The sequence below is a fragment of the Hydra viridissima genome, unplaced genomic scaffold, assembly GCF_058129835.1.
Source record: "Hydra viridissima isolate aposymbiotic clone 2 unplaced genomic scaffold, HvirCarnegie_v1 scaffold_7, whole genome shotgun sequence".
Taxonomy (NCBI): domain Eukaryota; kingdom Metazoa; phylum Cnidaria; class Hydrozoa; order Anthoathecata; family Hydridae; genus Hydra; species Hydra viridissima.
Window position 1 is genome coordinate 10,234,214 of NW_028324306.1, and position 22,252 is coordinate 10,256,465.

The following is a 22,252-nucleotide window of genomic DNA, read 5'->3' on the forward strand; positions in this document are numbered from 1 at the left end:
TTAACTGACTATATTTTTGCTACATTAGAAATAAGGTACATTGTAATTGGATTAATATTTACTCAACACTAGTAAATCTAACGAGTTCGAGTTATATACCATTCAATAGAGAATCAATTAACACATTTAATACGCTTTTAATCGTATTAATTTTACTTTTATATGTCGCATAAAAAAGTAGTTACTCTATATTTATGCAATACAATGTATAATAACATTATTGTTATACATTTAGAACTAAATTATGTAAAAATTTAAAGTGAAACAATTAAAAAACTAATTTTAAGCATACAGGCTAACAATGTTCCTATCTGTTAAATACCAAAAAGAGCTTGAATAACTCTATACTTATTTAAAAAAGTTTACTTTCACACTTACGTTGATGGATCAAAATCCATGCCTGATTGACTCATCATAGCTAATATTTTATCATCTTCTGAAGCTCGTGCACCTGCTAAGTCTGCTGTCTGTTAACAAGCAATGTAGAATACTTCATTTTATAATCACAATTTAGTTCATTAATTTTAAATTTATTACAAGTTGATATTACATACTTAATTCATTTCTACTTTGAACTTGATTTTTTATTACATACCTTACTTAATTGAGCAAATGCTATTTCGGTTAACTCTTCTTCCTCCTAAATTTCATAAGAAGAAAAGAAATTGATTAATATTCTTCCAGCTATCAGGAATAAACAGTTGCTTGCTTTATAGATAAAAACAATTATTATCTGTCAAAAAGTATTCGAAAAATCTGCTTCCAAACATTAATTACTTGACTTGATGACCATATTCATAATTCTTTTGACTACTTCAGTTTGACAAAGGATAGATCACAAGTGAGCTTCCTCACTTGTGATCTAATGCTTGTTGAAAATATACCCTGATGTCTTCTCACACATATCCAATCCTTTTAACTGTTTTTTTTTAAATTCAGTGCTGGAAAACGAAGTTTTTAAGATGAACTACAATCAAGTCAACCATCATGCATCGTAAATGACATACTGAATTCTATACTCAAGGTAGATACTCATCAGACCACTTGAAAGCAAATTCAGAGGCTTAATATTACTATTGCAAACTACATGCATGTAATCAGAAAAGTGAGAAAGCTAGAAAAAATTGGACAGAATTGAAATAATAGAGAAGTCCACACAAATTGTGGGAGAGGAACAAATGCAAGCGAACCACTATTTGTACATATCTGCTCTCACAACAAAATCATTAAATCCAAAAATCTCTCCCACCAAATCAGAAAAAGGTCCTTCAGTCCCACAACAACACCAGACTGGAATGGGAAATTCTGCCTCACAATCCATCATATCACCAGATATCTCTCTTGCAGATTAATCATTCAGAGCTATGGACAACTTTAGGAAGAACAAGTTCATAGTGAGCATGAACAGAAACAGATAATCAGATTTCTCACCTCCCAGGACAGACAGTTTTGAAAAAGAGGGATCAATCCTTGAAGGTGATTAAGAAGTTGATTATTTTGACTAATAATAACTTTTGCATTCAGAATTTTGGCACACTTTGTTGATGAATCATTTTCTTTCAAATACTTTTTTACAGACCTAATGCATGTATGTATGTACATGTACTTTATTTAGATTAGATACAGGATTTGTCAAATCTTATAATAAAAACTTTATTATTCTTAAACCTCAATTAGTTACCAATTATAGGTTAGTAAAAAAGAGACAAACTGCAGCTCAAAGTATAAGATTTCTTCTAAAACCACAGGAAATAGTGCAAACGCAATACACTACGACCATTTTCTATAGATGCATGTGGATTATGTCTTAAAAACGTACTTAACTTTATTTTTATAATGTATTTCAATAAATTATAAATAAAGTATCAAATAATAATGAAAATTATCAAAAAATTATATCAAATTTGAAAAGAGGTCAATCATAAATGAATTAAATTCAAAAGATAGCTGACTATTTTCTATAGACGCAGTTCACATTTTTTTAACAAAACTATCAAAAAAAATTTTTTTTATCACATTTTTAGTACTCGATTGGACCTCCTTTGCGCTCAATTACTTGATAAATTCGTTTTGGCATACTTTCCACCAAGTTCTCCAGCACTTTTGGCTCCATATCCTCCCAGCATTCTGATACTGCTACTTTTAATCATTGTAAAACATATCTATGCTGACCAGAAGCAATATAACTCTGCCACAGAGTTATATTGCTTCTGGTCAGCATAGATACATTTTACAATGATTCCCCAGATGTTTTCAACAGGATTCAAATCTGGACTGCGAGCAGGGTACCACCTTTGCACAATATTTTTAGCTTCAAACCAAGCTTTAGTCTCGTTACTAGTGTGAATGCTGGCATTGTTTTGTTGAAAAACAAACTTTTTGCGTTGATATTTGTTTTTAAATGGAATCAAACATAATTTTAGCACATCAATATATCCAGAATTTTGCAAGATGTAAATGCTAAATTTAACTTTCCTGTTGCACAAAACCCAAGCCAAACCATTAAAGATCCACCACCGAAATTCCTTGTCGAAAAATATTTGGGTTCTCTCCTCAAATCACGTCAGTAGCCACTAAAACCATCAGGCCCGTCAAGATTAAACTTTTTCTCGTCCGAAAAAATCACCTGGTATTGAAATCAAAAGTAGTCAGCTATTTAGACATCTTACGTATTCATGAGAATTTAATCTAAAATTTCTTAATTGTTCCCAATCACGAGCCATGTTTTCGCGGGCAAATTCCATCCGTTTCTGTTTGTGAATGGGCTTCAAAATTTGGTGCTTTATTCATTTTTGATCGTAGAATATGTGGGCTGTCTTTAAGAACTTTCCTAATTGTCTCCTTGCAAACATTTAAACCCAAATCTGACTTAATTGTTTTCAAACTTTTCGATGAATTTGATGCGAGTCAAACAATTCTGCGTTTTTCAAGGCATGAAACCTTAGATTTCTTTGGTTTCCTCTTGATTGTTGCATAATCTGTTGGATTTTTCAAGAAATTACGGATAAGGTGATCTGATCTTTTCAATCTTCTAGCAATTTCTCATTTTGGAACTTTTTCATGATGATAAGCCAATATTTGACCTTTTTCAATATCGGTAAGGACCTTTCCTTTCAGCATTTGGTTAAGTTCAACTTAATTTCGACTCACAAAATAAAAAATACTACAGAATATAAGAAATTTGCGACAAAACTCGTAAAGACTTTAGTACGTCTATAGAAAATTGCCACGTGAATAATAAAAATTTTTATACAATCAAGACAATTAATAATCAGATGCATAATGGATCATTGTTTTCTTACATATACTTATTCAAAAGTACCGTTAGAACAATTTTATTACCACTGTAACACTGTAAATCTGCTAAATTCTACATGCATCTATAGAAAATGGTCGCAGTGTATGATGTAGAAATTAGAACATTTTATGTGAGGTCAACTCTTCTTTGCAATACTTATGACAGCATGACATTTTTTAATCCATGATTATATTCTCATATTTCTCTATGTCCTATTCTAATTAAATTTATAACAATCTCAATAATCTAAATCATGACAGTGACAGAAATTTCTTATAAAAAGATTATGATTCCTGTCATAACTCACTGGATCTGAAAACTGTCAAAATGCTGCTCATCATACAAAGAATCAGAGAATGAAAATATATCTCACTTCAGCAAAAAGATAGATTTTGAAAGTGGGAAAAAAAGTTACAAAAACTACTCAGGATTTAATGAAAACTAAAAAAACAAACTTATATATCTTGGTTTTAGTTTTATGGTTTGATTATAGTTTGTGGTTTTGTTTTAGAAAGATAAAATTTAGGTTTTTAGAAAAAATATTGATAGTTCCAAAAATATTCTGAAGATACCAACAGTTTGATATTATGAAAGGAGGCATATCTAAAAACTTTAAGTTACTCATCGATGTACTTTAGGTTTTGTATTAGAGTTTGGACTTTTTAGATAATTCTGAACATCCAAATGCCTAAACTTGGTATTTTAAAAAATAAATGTACAAATGTATAAGAAAAACTACCTTTGATAAACTCTTATCAGTTCTAAAAAAGAAAAAACATTTTCAAAAAATCTGTTATAGAGATGCCTGAACAATTTTAAAAAAAAACTAGTTCTTAAAAGGTTATTTTTTGAAATTAATAGAAGAATGTGAATATTTCAAAGTGCTCTTTTATTCATAACAGGTTATTATATCCATTTTTAGATCAATTATTACTGTAAATTTAAAGAATTTACCTGAATTAAAATTAATGAAAAAAGATAACCAAGAACTACACCCTTTTAGAGGTGCTCCCACAAGTATAGAGCCTTTTTTTATAAAAACATCCTTATTTCTTTGAAAACAAAATATTCAATTAATATTTGATCCTTGGGAAAATTTACAACTACTGGATGATCACTAAGTTTTGGGGTTAGGGCAAATTTTAGAGTAAATGAGACCCTAATTGATTTTAGACCTCACCATGGAACTTATGATGTTTCATAGAAAAATCCTAAAGATTGCTTGATATATTCAATCATTCTTTTCTATTGCTAGAAATAGCTTAAACTGTTTTAAAATACACACTGCAAAGGTATTTAGAAGTTGCTTAATGTGCTTTGATGTCATTTTTTTCCTATATCTGTCATATTGACTTGTAAAACAACATAATGGAGAAGAATTATATTCTTTTATTTATTTTGAACAGTGCCAAATTTGAAAACTTTCTATTATCCAATGATCTAATTTCTTTTTGAGCTAACAAATTTGTATTTTTAAAAAGGTTAGATAGAAATCTAATTGTTTAGCATGACTTCTATCCTTTTTTTTTACTCTCATGTTGGAATATGTAATTAGAGAAACAGAGCTGAAGTGTTTAGTGTTGATCATACAATTGAATCTAATTTCTCATAAAAAGTTCTAAAACAAAAGTTGTGAAAGATGTTCTAGCAAAGCTCTTTATCAGTTGTTCATGTTTACAGAGACTTGGAGTTACTTCACTCTCTGTTCCAAGCAACAAAACATGCATCATCAGAACTTATTTTGTTCATTTCTGTGGGGATTTTCTTTAAGTGAAAAACTGACTAATATGAAGAATTCTTTTTTTGATTGGTTAATGTTAAGTTATGAATAAAAGAGTACCCTTAAATACTTAACTTGAATTCCTCCTTTCAGATGATATTACCAAGGAATATAAACAAAAGTCATTTACCAAAAAAGTTATATCTTACTTGTATTAACTTTGAACCAGTCAAAATATGTCTTATTTCAAATTTTTAGAATGTTATATCAAGAAGTACAAAACTTACACAGCAGCAAGCCTTTGTATAGGAACACGCTTCACAATTACTGAAGAATTTTTTGGAATCAAAGCATCATCATCATTGTACACTAAAAAAAAAAAAAAAAAAAATGGAATTATAAATTTATAAAAACTAAAAAATTGTTTTATTACATGCAAAAAAAAATTTTGCAATAAATTTTTATTGTCACATAATAAACATTGGCACTGTGATAAAATAATCAGTCAATATTAATTGCAGCACTTTTTAGTGCTGGTAATTGCAGCACTTTTAAGAGTCTTAGCCTCAATGATTAGTTTACCTCTAAAAATATTTAGTTTACATACATACATACATACATACATACATACATACATACATACATACATACATACATACATACATACATACATACATACATACATACATACATGCATACATACATGCATACATGCATACATGCATACATGCATACATGTATACATGCATCCATGCATACAAACATACATATATACACATTTTAAAACTACTTATCAGGATATTTATTATTTGCCTATACTAGCTGTAATTAGCAGAACTATAATTATTTAGGTTCTAAAAAGACAAAATTATTGAACTAGTCATTTCTCTTGAATATACTTCCATAAGTTAAATAATTTTTGCCAATTCTAAAAATCCATAGATGCACCAAGGAGATTCTAAAACAAAAGACATCAAAATCTAAAAATAAATTTAAAAAATCTTTAAAAAAAATAAAAACAGATTTAAAACTAATTTAATAAGGATATGGTTGCTTGACAAGGTTTTTCATTTTAACTAGGCAACAACTGAATACATTAAGAATAAAAAACCAATTCAAACTATTTAATACAACATTCTAGCTTTAATCAGATCTGCTTAGAAATAGACCATCTATTTCAACTAAAATGGAATTGATAATCAATTCCTAGGAAATAGAAACCGATTATCTTATCTTTTAAAGGTCTGATTTCAACTCAAGCAATTGAAATTTTTAAAGAAATGTAGGATGTTTTAGCTGTTAACACAACATATATACAAATAACCTAAGCTATTGACTGCATTTTGAAATTTCTCAATTTTTACTGAGGCTTTTACAAAGATGAAAACATATTTTTGTATTAAGTGTTTTCAAGATATATAAACAGAATAATATTGTAATATTAATCTTCCATATTTTTCCCTGAAGCATTAGTATTTATTTTGAAAAAACTTCCTATTTTTAAGAGCAACTAATTATTGCAAATTTAATTGCATGAACTAAATATCTCCCACCAAACATATTTTTAAACATTAATTTAATAGAATTGTCATTAGTTTATGATCAAAGAAACTCTAGAAAGTTAAATTTTAGTTTTCACTCTATTTATAGACAATATTGTTGACCTTTATGCGTTTGTTACAGTAGATTTTAAAAATAATTTAGATCTTAAATATTAAAGAGTTTAGCTAATTTTTTTAACTGTGTGCACTAAACCAAATGTCTATAATAGCCTTAAAAAACAGATTTTTATTGTTAGAAAGTAAAACTATAAATAATTTATTACACAGGTATTTTCATAATAAAACAACTTATTTGTACTTTATATTCACTGTTTTGACTTTAGGAGATCAAAGTTTCATGAAATGTGATTTGAATAAGGTTAACCCAATTTGCAATATTTTTTATCCTAAGCACATCCAATTCTTATTTATAAAGTGTCACAAAATTTTAAAAAGTGAAACTTTTTTCTTTTTAAGATTAAAAGAAAAAACAAAAAGAAACAATATTTACATGAAAGTTAATGGTAGAGAAATTCAAAAAATAATCTTTTTTAAAAGTAAATTATTTCTGTTGCTATAGTTAAATATTTGTAAATCTAATTTTAAAAAAAAAGTTCAAATCTTGCTAATTTTTCTTAGATCATATCTTTCAGATAGTACACAATTTAAGATGCAAAAGATTAGACTTTTTAACTTAAGATGGTGCTGTTACATTTGAAGAAAATTCCAATAATGTATAAACCAATTAACTGTTCCTTTTGAATAAGAATAAAGTCATTCTTCCCACTGACCTAATTAGGTCACTTTCTATTAGTTCAAGTCCATTCTTGTACAAATATTAATATTTTTAATTACCATACTAAAAGTATAAATGATTAAAAATGACTACATAAATAAAGTATCATGGAAAATTACCAAAAAATAAAAAAGAATATTCAAGCTTACCTCTTTCATCACTTGTCTTCTAGATTTTACTCTATCATTCCAGAATAAACCAACACATAAAATTACTGTATTTTTAGCAATCATTAAATATTCTACTTACCAGTTTAAATTTCATGCAGCAGAGCATGATAGAGAGGCTCTTTACAACAGTAATATTTTATAATAAAAATGCCAAATAGATTGAAATCCTCTGTCTGAAGTCTTTTCAAAAAAATGCATCAGCTTTTGTAAGGGGACTGGGGTTTATTTAAGTATAGACAAGTAAACAGACACATAGAAGTTCTATATGTTACTCACATATATTTGGCATCATATATATTCTCTGATAAATTTCATTATTACAATAAAATAGTATAACAAATACATAGGAGCACAGAATAAAGCCATATAAAATATTCTATTGTAGAAGTACTTTCCGCCAGTAAAAATTCATATCTAAAGTTTAATAATCTATGATTGAATTTTAGTATTTTCTTACTAGCTTCAACCAATCTGGTTTGAACACAAAAAGAAAAATTAGAGTTATGTATTTTAGATTCTAAATAGTAGGGTATAAATTCTTAAAGCATTCAACAGTAAATGAAATATAAGTTTAACTATTGATGAGAGTAGTTAAATAATAGTTAAACTTTTCAAGATTGGTGAAAAAAAGGGGTATGAATTTTTATAACTGGCAAGAAGCACTTCTTAGTTTCTGAAATGCTTCTTACCTTCTTTTGTTTGCGCATTTGTAATTTCCAGAGTATAATCAGGAGACTTTGCAATTTTTTTCTGCAACATTATTGCGTCTCTTAAGTCATTTAAGGATACGGCTTGACTATCAAAAGTAATCGTATTATACTCCAAATTGCTACGAAACTTGTAATGAATTGAAGACATTTTCAATGTTTATTTACTTCAAAAAGAAAATGTTCATTCCATGTTTATATTCGATAGGAATTCCACAATCTCGTTTACTTCTAACTTCAATCTTCTATCTATACTTTTTAAACCTTCAAAGTGTTAACGACTTTCAATGTTGGTTATATTTTTCCAAACTCAAATCCAATTAATAACCAAATTAAAAGTTGCATCTAGACGACTTTATTACCCGATACGTTTTTAAACCTTCATAATTTTCTCTCAGTACGGATGCACGCACGTCCTTGTTTTTTTCTTTAACCACCTCAGTTACAAAGCCTATTATTGAAGTTGAAAACGTAGTGCATTGTGGGTAATCGTTTGCACCGCACTTGCTAACTTTTCATTATTTGAAACCCCTTTAACCGTGTTCAGCTTCCCCTTTTGAGTTCTTATTAAATGCGCTTTTAAAATTATTTAGATACAATTCTATTTTAAAAATTATTATAAATATTTTTTAATATTTATGTTAAATATCACAAATATTTAGTAATATATTCTGGCGTAGTTGCACAAACACAATTCGGCTAAATCCGCCCAAGAGTATTTGTTGCAAAACCTAGGCAAAGTCTGGAAGTGATGTCTTCAAATTGTACTCATTTTTAGATATTTTGTAAAAGACAATGAAAGTAGGCCACTGGTAATTTTTTTCTGAAATTTTTATTAATTTCGGAGGTATTGGGTTCCAAAATTTTGCCCGTTTTGAGAAAATTTTACGCATGGAGTGCAATTGCTACTTTGAGGAGTAGTTTTAGCAACATGAATATGACAGAAACATTTCTTTTTAGTTTTTTTGCTAATCTGGGTAGATTTCGACAGTAAAAGTAAAAATTCAACATGATTACATTTTCAGTTGTCTAGAAATCATGGTCCGAAACCACAACATTTGAAACTTTACCCTAACTTTGAGCTCTAATATCTCTTTAGGCCAATACTTACACGTAGTTTTTTTAGGTGTTTTTGAAACTAAGACATACATTGATTTTTTAGAACAAAAACCATGTGCATGCAAGAACCTGGGAAGGAAGAACCTGCCAAAAATCACTTTTTGCGTGTAACGTGCTTTGATAGATTACCCATAACAACCGTGGACTTAGGTCTGCCATACACAGTATAAGTTATTTAGTTTTCTTAAACATGCATCTTCCAATATCTGAAAAAAAATCCATATACTTGGGTGATAAAAAGCCTACAGAAATCCTAGAAGTAGCCTTATTTTGCCTATTTTTTAACTAAAAAAATACCCGGCTACCCGGCAACGGCTATTTTACAGCCTTAGTAATTAGTACTGCTATTACAAATTTTAATATAATACTTTTTCATAAAGGAACTGTACAAGAGAACTTGAAAAAAAATACATATAGCACTTAAAGTAAAAATTATATATAAATAAATACAATGTTCTATCTAATATAATATATTATATCAGGTAGAACATTGTATATATATATATATATATATATATATATATATATATATATATATATATATATATATATATATATATATATATATATATATATATATATATATATTTAGGTTTACAACAGTGTTAATTTCAAGTTATCGTTGAAGACCTTCCTGAACAATGAAACATGAGGAAAGTGACAGAAAAGCTAAACATGCATGATCACAATTAATATACTGTTTTCGATTTGAAATGAAGAAATACGCTGTTCGTTTTAGACGCTCTGAAAAAATAATCTTATTTAAGGTGTGAAGGAATTTCTTTGTTAGAGACAAAAACGAAATTCTCTCGGCAGTTTGACTAACTGATACTTTGTAAAAGATATTTTGTAAATATGTAGAAAATAAATAAGCAAAGTTATATGTGAGAGATTTTATGAACTGTGTCAATTTTGGAATTTTGTATTTTGATCTGAATACATTCATTGAGTTTTTCAATTCACAAATCTGATACCATAAAATTATTTATATCTTAATACTCAGATTATCTAGGATATCTGAGTATTCAGATATAAATATGAAAAAATGATACTTATTTAAAATGTGTATTAAAGGCAAAGTTTCCTAGCACTGCACAGTGAGTCACCTCATACATGCTAGGCGGACAAAAGTAAACAAATTAATTAATGATTTCATGACAGTAACAATCCTCTTTAGGTAACAATTTGTAGTAATATGGCAAACCTTAAACAACAAGTTGATTTATGCAAAAATTTTATATAAAGTTTACAGTATTTTAAAAAACATTTCACAAGATTTGCAACTAAAGAAAAGAATTCCCTTTTTTTACTGTTGCTGGATTTTACTTTTGAAAGTATTATTGCTTTTTTTTAAAAGTATTTAAAGTTATTTAAAGAATGGTGGAAACATTAGAAAGAAGAACGCAGTTCTCGTCTAATATATTTTATTATACCAAAATTTTGTGTTACGAATGTAACTCCTGACTTATATGTCTTTGCAAGAAAAAACTTCAAGCTTTTCGTAAAAATTATCTAAAAAGTAATCTGCAACCTATTTGATTATGAAGCGTTTTTTAATTGAAAATAAAAGCTGATTAGATCCCTATGCTTCTTCATCATTTAGAGGAAGTCAGCCATAAGTTGGTTATTTGTGGCGGCAGGTAGTTGAACCATGACGAGGAATTAGCTTATCACATAAGCTCTAAATCAACCAGCCACTCTTATAAGCAGATGCGAATGTATTCGTTGAGGGTAGGACTCCAGTTGTTTACATCCTATCATGGCCTATGTAAGTCGAATACGTTGTGTTACCCTTTTAAACAAACATATTTCTATAATAGAAGCTAAAAATATTTAGTTAGAGCGCAAAGTGAAATTCTACAAAATCTAATATCATTCACGTTAACTAGCAATTGGGAATATGAGAGCTCTGATCACATTACTTATAACCAAATATTTATGAACTCCGATGCTATGAGTTTTTGCTTTTATTTTGCATTTGCCCCAATGAAGTTGAGTGATGGCTAAAATATTGTTTTAGCAAAATCCGCGGTCACCTCTAAAACTCTATTTCTGACTAGTTAAAATAATTTTTTCAAAAGAAACAAATGAGTTTTTTATTACAGAAAATAACAAAGTTTTTAAAGTAGTAACTCAACTAAATCGAACATTTATAACAGTCGGCGAATCTCAAATTACTTTTAAACACGACCTTATACTGTCAAAGATAGATGGAAAACTATGCTATTCTTTGACTGACACACAAAAAATATGTGGTGTTATTCCAAAAATAATGAATGATGAATTAAAAGACTTAGTTGTTATAAAAGAATATTACGGTTTCAGGTTGACTGCTTGGATGGGTGAAGTAATTGATTTGAGTGCTTGTAATACATAGCTATCATTTGGATATAAAAAAGTTGGAAGGTGATGATTATAAAACCAATTTGAAGCAACGTTCGCAAAAAATCAAACAAAAGTTTAAAAAGCACATGGGGTTTAATGTAGACCAAGGACGTGTTTACAGATGGACGTTCAACGCATTGTTATAGGTCAGAGGTGCCGCCAATTAGCCAAAAACTATGCGTGTTACCGTCAATTTTCTAAATTCATGATACAGATATTCCGAATACTACCCGTCAAATTTGTTTCACAAAACCTCCATCAGTAAACTCATTATAATTATGCATTTAATAAAGCGTATGGTTTAAACTTTGTATAAATATGGTATAAAAGACAAAAAATTAATTAAGAATAGCTAAAAATCCGACAAAGGTTGATTTAAGCTATGAACTTTGCTTAATAAAAATTTAACTGTGTTTAAACTTTGACGTCTAAATCTAGGCTTTTGCAAAAAGGCCATGTACGGTTTACTAGAATGGATAGAGTAAAGTGAAACATGGTTAAGTTGAAATTGCTATGATATAGTTTAAAGGTCGAATAAGAGATTTTCAGTGTTTTTTTCACCCCACTCTCAGATTATGCTTTCCACTTTAAGGCTCAAATCCACTGATCTCAAAATACAACTGGACAGCGTACTCAATTGTCTTTTTCAAAAAAATTTGAAGCCAAAATTGGCCTCCCAAGATAGCGGCTACGGGAGCTCTTAGCGGTGACCAATGTACATTTTATAAGGCTTTTTACAGAAATATGAAAGAAAATAATTAAACAGTTTTGAAAGAAAAACTAAACTATGAAACAAAGTTTTAAAAATTTTAAAGAAATAAAATGATTTCTAACTAAATCAGACAAATAAAGAAATTATTTTTGTATTAAGGTACAAATTATTCGATATACTTTTTAAGTGCAATTTACGATTAAATAATATTTATGCATATTTTATGTACCTTTTAGTTCTTAGTTATCCAATGCAGTATGCTAGAAGGTTGATAACATAACTGTATGGTAAGCGGCAGTGGTGTCTACTTACAATTTTGAAAAATTTTATATTTTCAATTTTTGTAGCAAGATACCAAATATGTACATGCTGAGTGCTGTGAGTACACACAACTCAGGGGTTCCTTCTAGGATTATTTAATACATAAATGTAATTAATCTATATAGTATTTAATATTAAATACAAAATATCATTTTTTAATATATTTTATTTTATTAATTATTCTTTGTAATAATCCAGCTCTCAACGATTGAGTCAATTGTTTTTGACTTGTTATTCAAAACGACTTAATAAGGGAACTTTTTGATAACATATTTTGTATGTTATCAAACATTATCAACATTATGTAATACATAATGTTGATATGTAATACATAATGTTGAATTTATTATCATACATTTTTTGATAAGATACATAATATGTATCTTATCAAAAAATGTATGATAACAAATTTACAATAAACTATCTGCATTAAATGTCAGAATCCATTAGTACTTTCTTATCATTTCAAACAAACCAGTTTTTTTAAATTCAAAGACAGAGGAGGTTTAGTTAAACCAACCAAAAGTGTTGTTATCATATGTGAAGAAAGTGAAAGATGTTTCCAAAGGTTGCTTGCCTCAATAAATGGCAACCTTTCAAATGAAATAGGAATTCAAAATGCCATTTCTAGTGCTGTTTTGAGATCAGTTGATTACTAAAAAATATTTAATGAACAAACTTCTCATAAGTTTGACTCAGCTATAACTGATAACCATTTATTTGCACTGATTAAACTTATTTCAAAAAACTATGCAAAAATATATCTTTATCACCTGGGTAAAAAATAAACTGCCAAATTAACTGGAAAAAAGCTTAGCAATAAACAAAAGTTATCCTATTCAAAAACCAATCAAATGTATTTTTATGATATGATATGATATATATATATATATATATATATATATATATATATATATATATATATATATATAATATCTCTAGAAGGAACCTCTGAGTTGTGTGTAATCACAGCGCTCAGCTAATAGTTCATGCAGCATTTATAATATTTTAGTGCCTATCTGATGAACTAATGCCTAAAAAACATTTTATCTTAAAAATAAAATCAGCTGCCTACCATGCAGGGCCGCCGAGAGGGGGGGCCAAAGGGACAGTTTGTCCCGGGCGGCAGATGTCGATGGGGCGCCAGATGCCAAAGTAAAATAAAAATAGTTTTTTTAATCTTAAAATGTCATAATTGAAATGTATATATTACTCGCGTTATATCATTATTTTTAATTCCTCGAAAAAATAACAAACTGTGAATACAATTTAGAAATAATTCTATTCAGAATTTAGAAAGTAATAGTAAACATTTTTCAACTCTTTACGATCAACTTATTTATGGTAATTCATGTTTAAGATTTATATTTAACTATTTAACTATTGATTTATGACATTAGCTTTTTGAGATTGAGTTTATAATTTTTTGATGAGTTTGCGTAGTTGACAATGCTATTATTTTATTGATGCGTACGGTTATTTACAGTAACTGTTAATAATGAATCGTAAAAAACTTTCTGGTGCCCAAAATAGGGCATTGGCTTCCAAAAGGGTAAAAGAATGTGAAAAAAATAAACAAATGCTCCAAGAATTACGTTGGTTTTCAAAGCTACTAATCAAAATACTGATTTGAAGGTGATTTAGTAGAAATATATAATATATATATATATATATATATATATATATATATATATATATATATATATATATATATATATATATATATATATATATATATATATATATATATATATATGTATATATATAATTATAATTAAAAACGATAAAGAAAAAAACTTTTATTATGGAACTTTAAGTTTCATGCCTAACGGCAATCATAAGCCATATATTACAAAATTAAACGTTAAAATTACATTTATAATTACGGTGGCGTGAGTTCTAATGACTCCATGGAAACAAAATCTTAAAAGTATAATGTGACGTAAGCGTAAAGTGAACCAGGATCAATCTTCGGTATCAAATGATATTGAAGTTATTCTTGTGCCTGCACTTCGAGACCATTTCACTCCTTGTATTAAGTAGGTTATCTCCTTTGTACATCAAAATTTGAAACTTCTCGTTCAAACAAAGGTTACAAACTCTTGATGCTGGGTTGTATGGTTTGCATTTTTTAATAATTTTCCATCTGATAAAAGGTGTGAAGTTTTTTTCTTTTAATTTCCATACCTCCTTTGATAGCTCTGTATCGTTCTTGTACCTAACTGCATTAAAGGATTTTAAGTGGTTAGCATACCGAGCTTTGAAAGATGTTTCGCTAAGTCCTATATACACTTTTTCTTTATATTCCGGATTGTTCGAATATACGGTGGCCTGATAAACGATGTTGTTGGAAAGGCAACGGTTGTTCGTTGGACATTTCAATTTGTAAGTGCAGTTGCATTTCATTTCATTAGTTTTTGCCTCATTTTTCAAAATGTTTTTGTTGTGAGAGTTAATAATGGATTTTATATTTGGCATGCAAGAATAACTAATTTTGATTGTGTTTCTATTAAATATTTTACGAAGCCTGTGGTTAACTGGGAAGTGGAGGTCGATGAGGTTCAAAAAGCATTTACCTATTTTTGTAACAACATTTGCACTGAAAGGAGGATTATACCAAATTATCTTACGTTTATGGTTGCCATTTGTTGATTTTATACTTGGATGGTACGCAAGTTCGCAACTGTAACCCGATTTTTTCATGGCTTCTTGATAAGGAGGAACACTTTCTTTAAAAATCGCTTCACTTGACGATGCTGCTGATAATCTTAATTCAATAGTTTTAGGAATACTTTTTATTACACTCGGTGTGGTCTCGAAGTGCAGGCACAAGAATAAGTTGTGAATAAGTTGTGTAATAAGTCAAGTGAAGCGATTTTTAAAGAAAGTGTTCCTCCTTATCAAGAAGCCATGAAAAAATCAAACTATGTGGAGTTTTCTTTGTTGTCTACTTAAAACCATTCTTTTCTGGAGATGCTACTTAACTGAACACAAACTAGTTAAAAACTCATGCATGAGTATTAAACATTATGGTTTCCAACTTTTCTTAAACTTGGTTTATCAATAATTAGGATCAAAATCAAACTGAACTTAAGGTTCAGTTGGATTTGAGCTCTAAACCATTAAACATTGGTTTAATCAGATGTCACCTCAACTGCAGTGATGATCAAACAATTTTGGTCCAATTATATTTGATAATTTTTACATATCCAAGACATTGGGATGTAATGATATATAAAAAAGGGTTGTAATTTTTTTTACTATGATAGTAATAACTATGATACAATCAAAAATAGCTGTATTTTTCTATAAAAGAATAATTATAAAATAATAAAAAACTGCTGTTTTAAATAAACATATCTTTAACTTGCACATTGATCTGAATATCAGGCTTTTATTACTTTTACAGTATACCCAATATAATAAATCATCACATTTGTAATAGACAATATTAATTACTTGAATTTAAATTATAGCCACATTTAGGTAACTTTAAACTTTAGAAATTATAATTTAACATACAAACACAACTTATCTAAAAACATCTATAATTTTGTAGTTAGGTGTTATGTTATGTTACATCAGAATATTTCTAATTGCTGATTTTATAAAAACCATTCCTTTTAATCAGTTCTTTAAATCCCTTAAATCTAAAATCATAAAATATTTGCAAAGCTGTAAAGTAACTGAAATCAAGAAAGTGGTACAATATTGGATTACAACGGTACAATTAAGGATCTAGTTTCCTTAATTGTACACTTAGCGCTATTTTTTTAATTTGATTCTTCGAGACTTAACGCTTTTTAAATTTTGAGTTTTTTTAACGTCTTTACAACAAACAATCCCTAAATTATGAAATTCAATTGAAAATCCATGTTTCCAACCAGTAGATTGACTACATTTTTTAGTTTTGTCTTAGGGGGTACAATATTGGCAACCTTACCCTAAATCCATATATCGGAAATTTGCTACTAAAAACGTCATAACTTTTTTTAAAATTGTTCGTTTTTAATAATTTTTTCACCTTTAAAATACTGTATTGAAGGGCTTTCTAATGATATATAACATTTTAGTATATGCTCAATTTTTAAAAATCCACGTACCTATATTATATAGGTAGGGTAAGGTTGCCAATATTCTACCCCCTAAGACAAAACTAAAAAATGTAGGCATTGGTAAAATTGGTTCCAAAAAAAATTTTCTTTTCACTGAAATTGTTATAACTTTGTCAAATCTTATCCAAATGCCTAAACCTTGGTATCAAAAGATAGATGTAAGAGTAGGCTACAAGTTCACATAACTCTATAGATAGAAGGGGTGTATAGAGGGCCAGAGGGGGGAACCGGAACACCATCGTAACCTTAAAAAATACAAGTTTTTCACACAAGAGTGTTTTTCTGATAAAATATGTTATCTTTATACACAAAAAGTTAATCTAATTTGCTTCCATTCCATTTCCAAATATTAGTGGTCTTTTTTAGATTAAAGGGTGGACGTCTTTGTTATGTTTTAACACCCTCGTAGTGAAATGTTATATTCTTAAACATATTTAAACCTAAAAAACAATTATTATATTTTGTGTTAAAAAGTTTAAATTATATTTTCTTACTTTACATCATATACAAGTGGTGTATAAATTGACATTAGGGGCGGGGCATGTGCCACGCTTAACGCCCCCCCCCCGCCCAGTCTTATCCAGCCTTAAAAAAAATTTTAAAATATATTTGAATAAAGGTTTTAAATAGAGTTTATGGAAAAAGAGAAATAAGTATTCAAGATTATTTTACTATGTTAGTTAGGGAAAGGGCATGTGCCACGCCCAACGTCCCCCCTTCCAATTCTTATTTAAGCTTGAAAATGTTTTTAAATTGTGTTTATTTAAAAAGAGACATAACTTTACAAATCTTACCACATTACAAGATGCAAGTTGGAGTATCCACCCTAAAAATAAGCCAAAGATAAAGTTAATTTAAAAAATTTTGAAATACAAAATATAATAAATTTATATCTTGGCTTTTAGTAAATGATATTATTTAAAATTACAAGAAAGTTACAAGAAACTAGTATTTCAACCTCAATAATTCAAATATAATTTTTAGGAACTGAAAACATAAGGTAAACTAATGTAAAATCTAATAACTATTAATAAAGTCAACCAAACAGTTTAAATAAACTAAGACAAGAATAGTAAATAAGTATGCAAAATACTCTTCACATTTATTTTTTCACATTGCATTTAACTTAAAATTTTATGTATTCTAAAAACTTAATTAAAAAAAGTTAATTTCCGGTTTCTTAATTTATCCTAATTTATTAAAGTTTCTTGCCTTCATAAAAAAAAGTTTATTTAAAGAAAAAAAAATTTTTTTTTAAAAAAAAGTTTATTAAAAAGCAATTATGAATAATTTTTTTCACTTTAAAAATCCTCTTAGTTTTTAGAATACATAAAAGTTTTAAGTAAAATGTAAAGTATTTTATTGTTAGTGTGGGGGGATTGTTAAAATTATTAGGTGGTGCCTAATAATTGTAATAATCACCATGAACCACAAGCCTGCCACCATTCCATCTTCTTCCTCGACCTTGGCTACCACAACCTTAACCACCTCCCCTTCTGCTGCAGCTCCCAGCACCCTTGTTAGGAGGATGAGAGGACCATTGAAAGGATTCATTGTCCTTTCCTTCTAACTCGACCCATCGCTTAAATGATCTATTGCTTGTGGGTCCAGGATGCTGGGACCTATACAATAGGCAGTCTTGATATGTTAGCTCTTAATGAAAATGATTAGTAAATAGATTAGTACTTAATAGCATTATGTAAAATTTAATTTAAAACAATTAATTGTAAAAGTGATAGGCTCAATAAATAATATGAACAACAAATTAATCAATGATAGCTTATAAAATGTTAATGAGATTAGTCATTTCATTCTACTGCACTTTGAGGGATAACACAATACTAATGCATTAAATAGTGTATATAAATAGAAACATAAATGCAATAATCATTCAGAAACATTTCTAAATCATAAATTTACCAGCAGAAGGTTGTGCACATGTAACTAAAGATAAAAAAAGTTTTTATAAAAATTTGCAATTTATAGGAAAGGTGTGTACATGTTTGCAAATAATAGTTTTTAAACTTACTAGTCGTAGTAGCCAATGAAGATGTAACTAAAGGTTATCAAAGTTGTAGTTAAAAATAAATACTGTAATTCCCAAGATATGCATAAACATATTGAAAGGTAAAAATTTGTACACATACCACTTATAGCAGATGTAGAAGGAACTAAGGTTAAAAATTATTTAATAAAAAATTTATATTGCAATCGTCAAAAATATATACACATATTAAATAGTAACAGTTGTTAAACTTACCATTTGTTGAAGACGAGGATGTAACTAAAATTCAAAATTTGTAATAAAAAATAAACATTGCAAACTAATGACTTTGAGATTGGTATTCTTTGAAATCTATTCACATATTAAAAACTAATTCCATAATCATTAACATATACAAACTGATACAAACTTACCAGCAGTAGGGCGTGTAGATTCGACTAAAAATGTTAAAAAAATTTTACCCAATATAATTTGAAATTGTCAACATTAAGTTAAACATGTAACAATCGTTAAAGCTGTTCTGCTTAAGGTGCAACAACTATACTAAAAAAATAAACAATGAAAATATATAATGAAATAAACAATGAAAATATAGCTATTCAAATAAACAATGAAAATATAGCTATTCAAATATAAAGACATTATTTTTATAAGCAACAAGCTAAAATTAGGAATGGTTATAAACTTATGTAAACAATAAACACAGATATAGATAAGTATACAATAAGTAAAAAACATTAACTTAAGTTTTTTAAGTGTTTCTATATATAGGAAGATATTATAAATGTTTTATTAATATTTACTTAATTTTAACTATTTTCACTTTGTGATTATGTAAATGTTTTTTTAATTAATAAACCCTATATTCATGTGACTTATACTTACGAAATCTTAAAAAATCCATAAAAAGCTGGGTAGGATCTAAACAAGAAATAAATGTTAGACATGCTTGTATAATGGTTTAAACACTAATCCACAGATAAAGAAGTATATAATCCAAATATGATAAAAGACAATAACAATGATTATTATTGAATGATATGTTTTATAATAAACCACATATGAATAAGTATATTGCATACTTCATTAGATTAATCTTAACAAAAAACTTCTTAGTGTTTTTAAAATATTAAATGTTAGTGTTTTAAAATATTAAAGCTGTTCTTATTGAATGCCAACAGTTTTAATCTGAAACATTAATCTTTTTTTATATTTTACATAAAAAACAGTTAAGGTTTTACATTAATCATTATTTTTGGATATGAGAAAAAAAAATTGAACTTACTATCTGTTAGTGTAGCCATAAGATTTTTGTTGTCATTGTCCATATTAAATCAAATCTAATAATATAAATCAAAATAATTCAAAATAAGAATTTCATTTGAATCCCCCTCTCCCCCTTATCCAGATTTCGGCCCCACCCGGATTTCGCTTAAAAAAAAAAATAACAGAAAAACCGAAATTAGGTACCTTAAGTCCAACACTAATTAGAGTAATTGCTTATCCTTATTTTTCGTTGAAATTTGGCATGTTCATAGAAAATGCATAAAGCAAACTATTTTAATAATAAAAAAAGCGGACTCTACATTTCTTCGACTACAAGTCCATGTGACAACATCAACCAAATTTTCATGCAAAATTCTCAGCAAAATACTCCATAAAAAGTATGATAGCGATACACAATAGTGATATAAAAAACAAGCCTAACCTTTCTTTTTTTCAAAAGTTGTCAAAGTTTATATATGTTTCTAAAAAGAACCACCTTAAAAAACCGTTTGCCTAGGGCTACCTGAAAAAAGTGGTATACTTGGTATAACACAAATTAAACTAATTGCTTGTCCTTATTTTTCGTTGAAATTTGGCATGTGCGTAGAAAATGCATGAAAGAAAGTATTTTAATAATAAAAAAAGCGGACTCTACATTTCTTAGACCCCAAATTCAAGAGAGAACATCAACCTAATATTTAGGAGCAAAATATTACATAAAAAAGTTTAGTAACCATAATAAAAGTTTTAAAAAAGTAAAGATTAGTCTTTCTTCTTTCCAAAAAGTATCTATGTGTATATTTGTTTCTAAAAAGAAACTCCACAAAACTACGTCTGCCTCACGCTGCCTCAAAAAAAAGTTAAAAAAATGAGAGCCAAAGGGTAAAAATTTTTCAAAAAACACAAAAAAAACACAAATCTGCACCCTACATCACCAAACTTTCTGAAATTTGGCACAAATTTTTAGACACATAACTTAGGAAAGACTGTGGATTTTTTTCAAAAATTTTTTATTCCTTGAAGAATTACAGCAACTTAAAGTTTGATAGATTTTGACTGAAAAATGAGGGGGGAAAAGTGCCGGAAATGTGTTCTTTTACTATTACCCTTAAAAGGTGCTTGTAGTAATTTTGCAAAGCTAAAATTTGGTACCAAAGGAGTTTGAATCCTGTTTAATCTGAAAATTATAGATTTGTATCTCTCAAAACAACAAAATGTAGTTTATTTCAAGATCTACAAAACGCACCATCTAATTATAATAAAAAAGAGCATTGACAACTATAACTCTAGAAAAAATCTGACTGATAGAAAAAACTTTTGGTTTTAATTTTCTTAAAGATTAGACATATATCTACTTTACGAACCAATTTTGTTTTGGCCTTACATTTACTTGAGGAGTTGTTAAGATTTGATATGAACACAAAATTTTTTGATATTTTAAAAATCAGGCAATCTATCCCAATTTTCTACAAATTAATCAAATTAGAAATTAATAGTTTAGTGACTTAATTATTTTTATTAATTTTTTAGAACAAAATAATAAGGTATAAAAAAACCTTTTGAAAAATGAATACTCAATTTAAATGATTTTATATATGCTTTTCACTCACATTATTTAAATTGTACAAAAAATAAAAGATTAAAAGAAAGTATGGATAGGACATATCAGACTCAACAAACTTGAAATTAGTTTAAATATAAAAAATTTCTATTTCCTAAGTAGAACAATTTTTTTCAAGTCGTCTTTGGCTAAATCCACCACTTTTGCTTATAGGAAACACAGGCATAATCACCTGGTACTAAGTATACAGTTGTTACAGGGATGTTTCCAAAATCATGAATGAAAGCAAAATCTTCATCAACACTGCATAGCTTTGCACCTATCTAGAAAAAAAAAGCAACATTTATTCCGTTTTACTTATTTTGTCAAACATGTTTTTTTAAAGGCATTAAAAAAAAATTGTAAGTCCAAAATAAAACAAAAATACTTTAGAGGATGATTCCACACAAATAAAAAATCTATTCGAGTTTATCAATAAAAAGTTATGCATATTTTTTAAAGATGATAAAAGGTATATTAAATGTATATATTTTAAC

At 28.0% G+C, this 22,252-nt stretch overlaps 1 protein-coding gene and 2 pseudogenes across 3 annotated transcripts in view; all 3 read right to left on the reverse strand.

The window, feature by feature from the left end:
- Positions 1-8,691, reverse strand: part of LOC145184573 (uncharacterized) — a 44,991-nt gene extending 36,300 nt beyond the window's left edge. The window contains exons 1-5 of the mRNA XM_090093899.1: positions 8,215-8,691; positions 5,306-5,387; positions 4,038-4,059; positions 596-640; positions 379-467 (exon numbers count right to left, since the gene is read on the reverse strand). Of these exons, the coding sequence (XP_089950025.1) occupies positions 379-467; positions 596-640; positions 4,038-4,059; positions 5,306-5,387; positions 8,215-8,383 (407 nt within the window). The 5' untranslated portion in view covers positions 8,384-8,691. The remainder of the gene's footprint in view (positions 1-378; positions 468-595; positions 641-4,037; positions 4,060-5,305; positions 5,388-8,214) is intronic.
- LOC149886075 (uncharacterized) overlaps positions 1-22,252 on the reverse strand; it is a 403,391-nt pseudogene that overhangs the window by 378,493 nt on the left and 2,646 nt on the right. The window contains exons 3-10 of the transcript XR_016453925.1: positions 21,949-22,039; positions 20,175-20,229; positions 19,775-19,810; positions 19,303-19,432; positions 19,145-19,168; positions 19,032-19,055; positions 18,914-18,940; positions 18,805-18,828 (exon numbers count right to left, since the gene is read on the reverse strand). The product of XR_016453925.1 is annotated as an uncharacterized LOC149886075 (transcript). The remainder of the gene's footprint in view (positions 1-18,804; positions 18,829-18,913; positions 18,941-19,031; positions 19,056-19,144; positions 19,169-19,302; positions 19,433-19,774; positions 19,811-20,174; positions 20,230-21,948; positions 22,040-22,252) is intronic.
- Positions 17,145-18,790, reverse strand: LOC149886084 (uncharacterized; annotated as a pseudogene). The gene is made up of 3 exons (XR_016453930.1): positions 18,307-18,790; positions 17,660-17,710; positions 17,145-17,469 (listed from the first exon to the last, which is right to left on the reverse strand). The product of XR_016453930.1 is annotated as an uncharacterized LOC149886084 (transcript).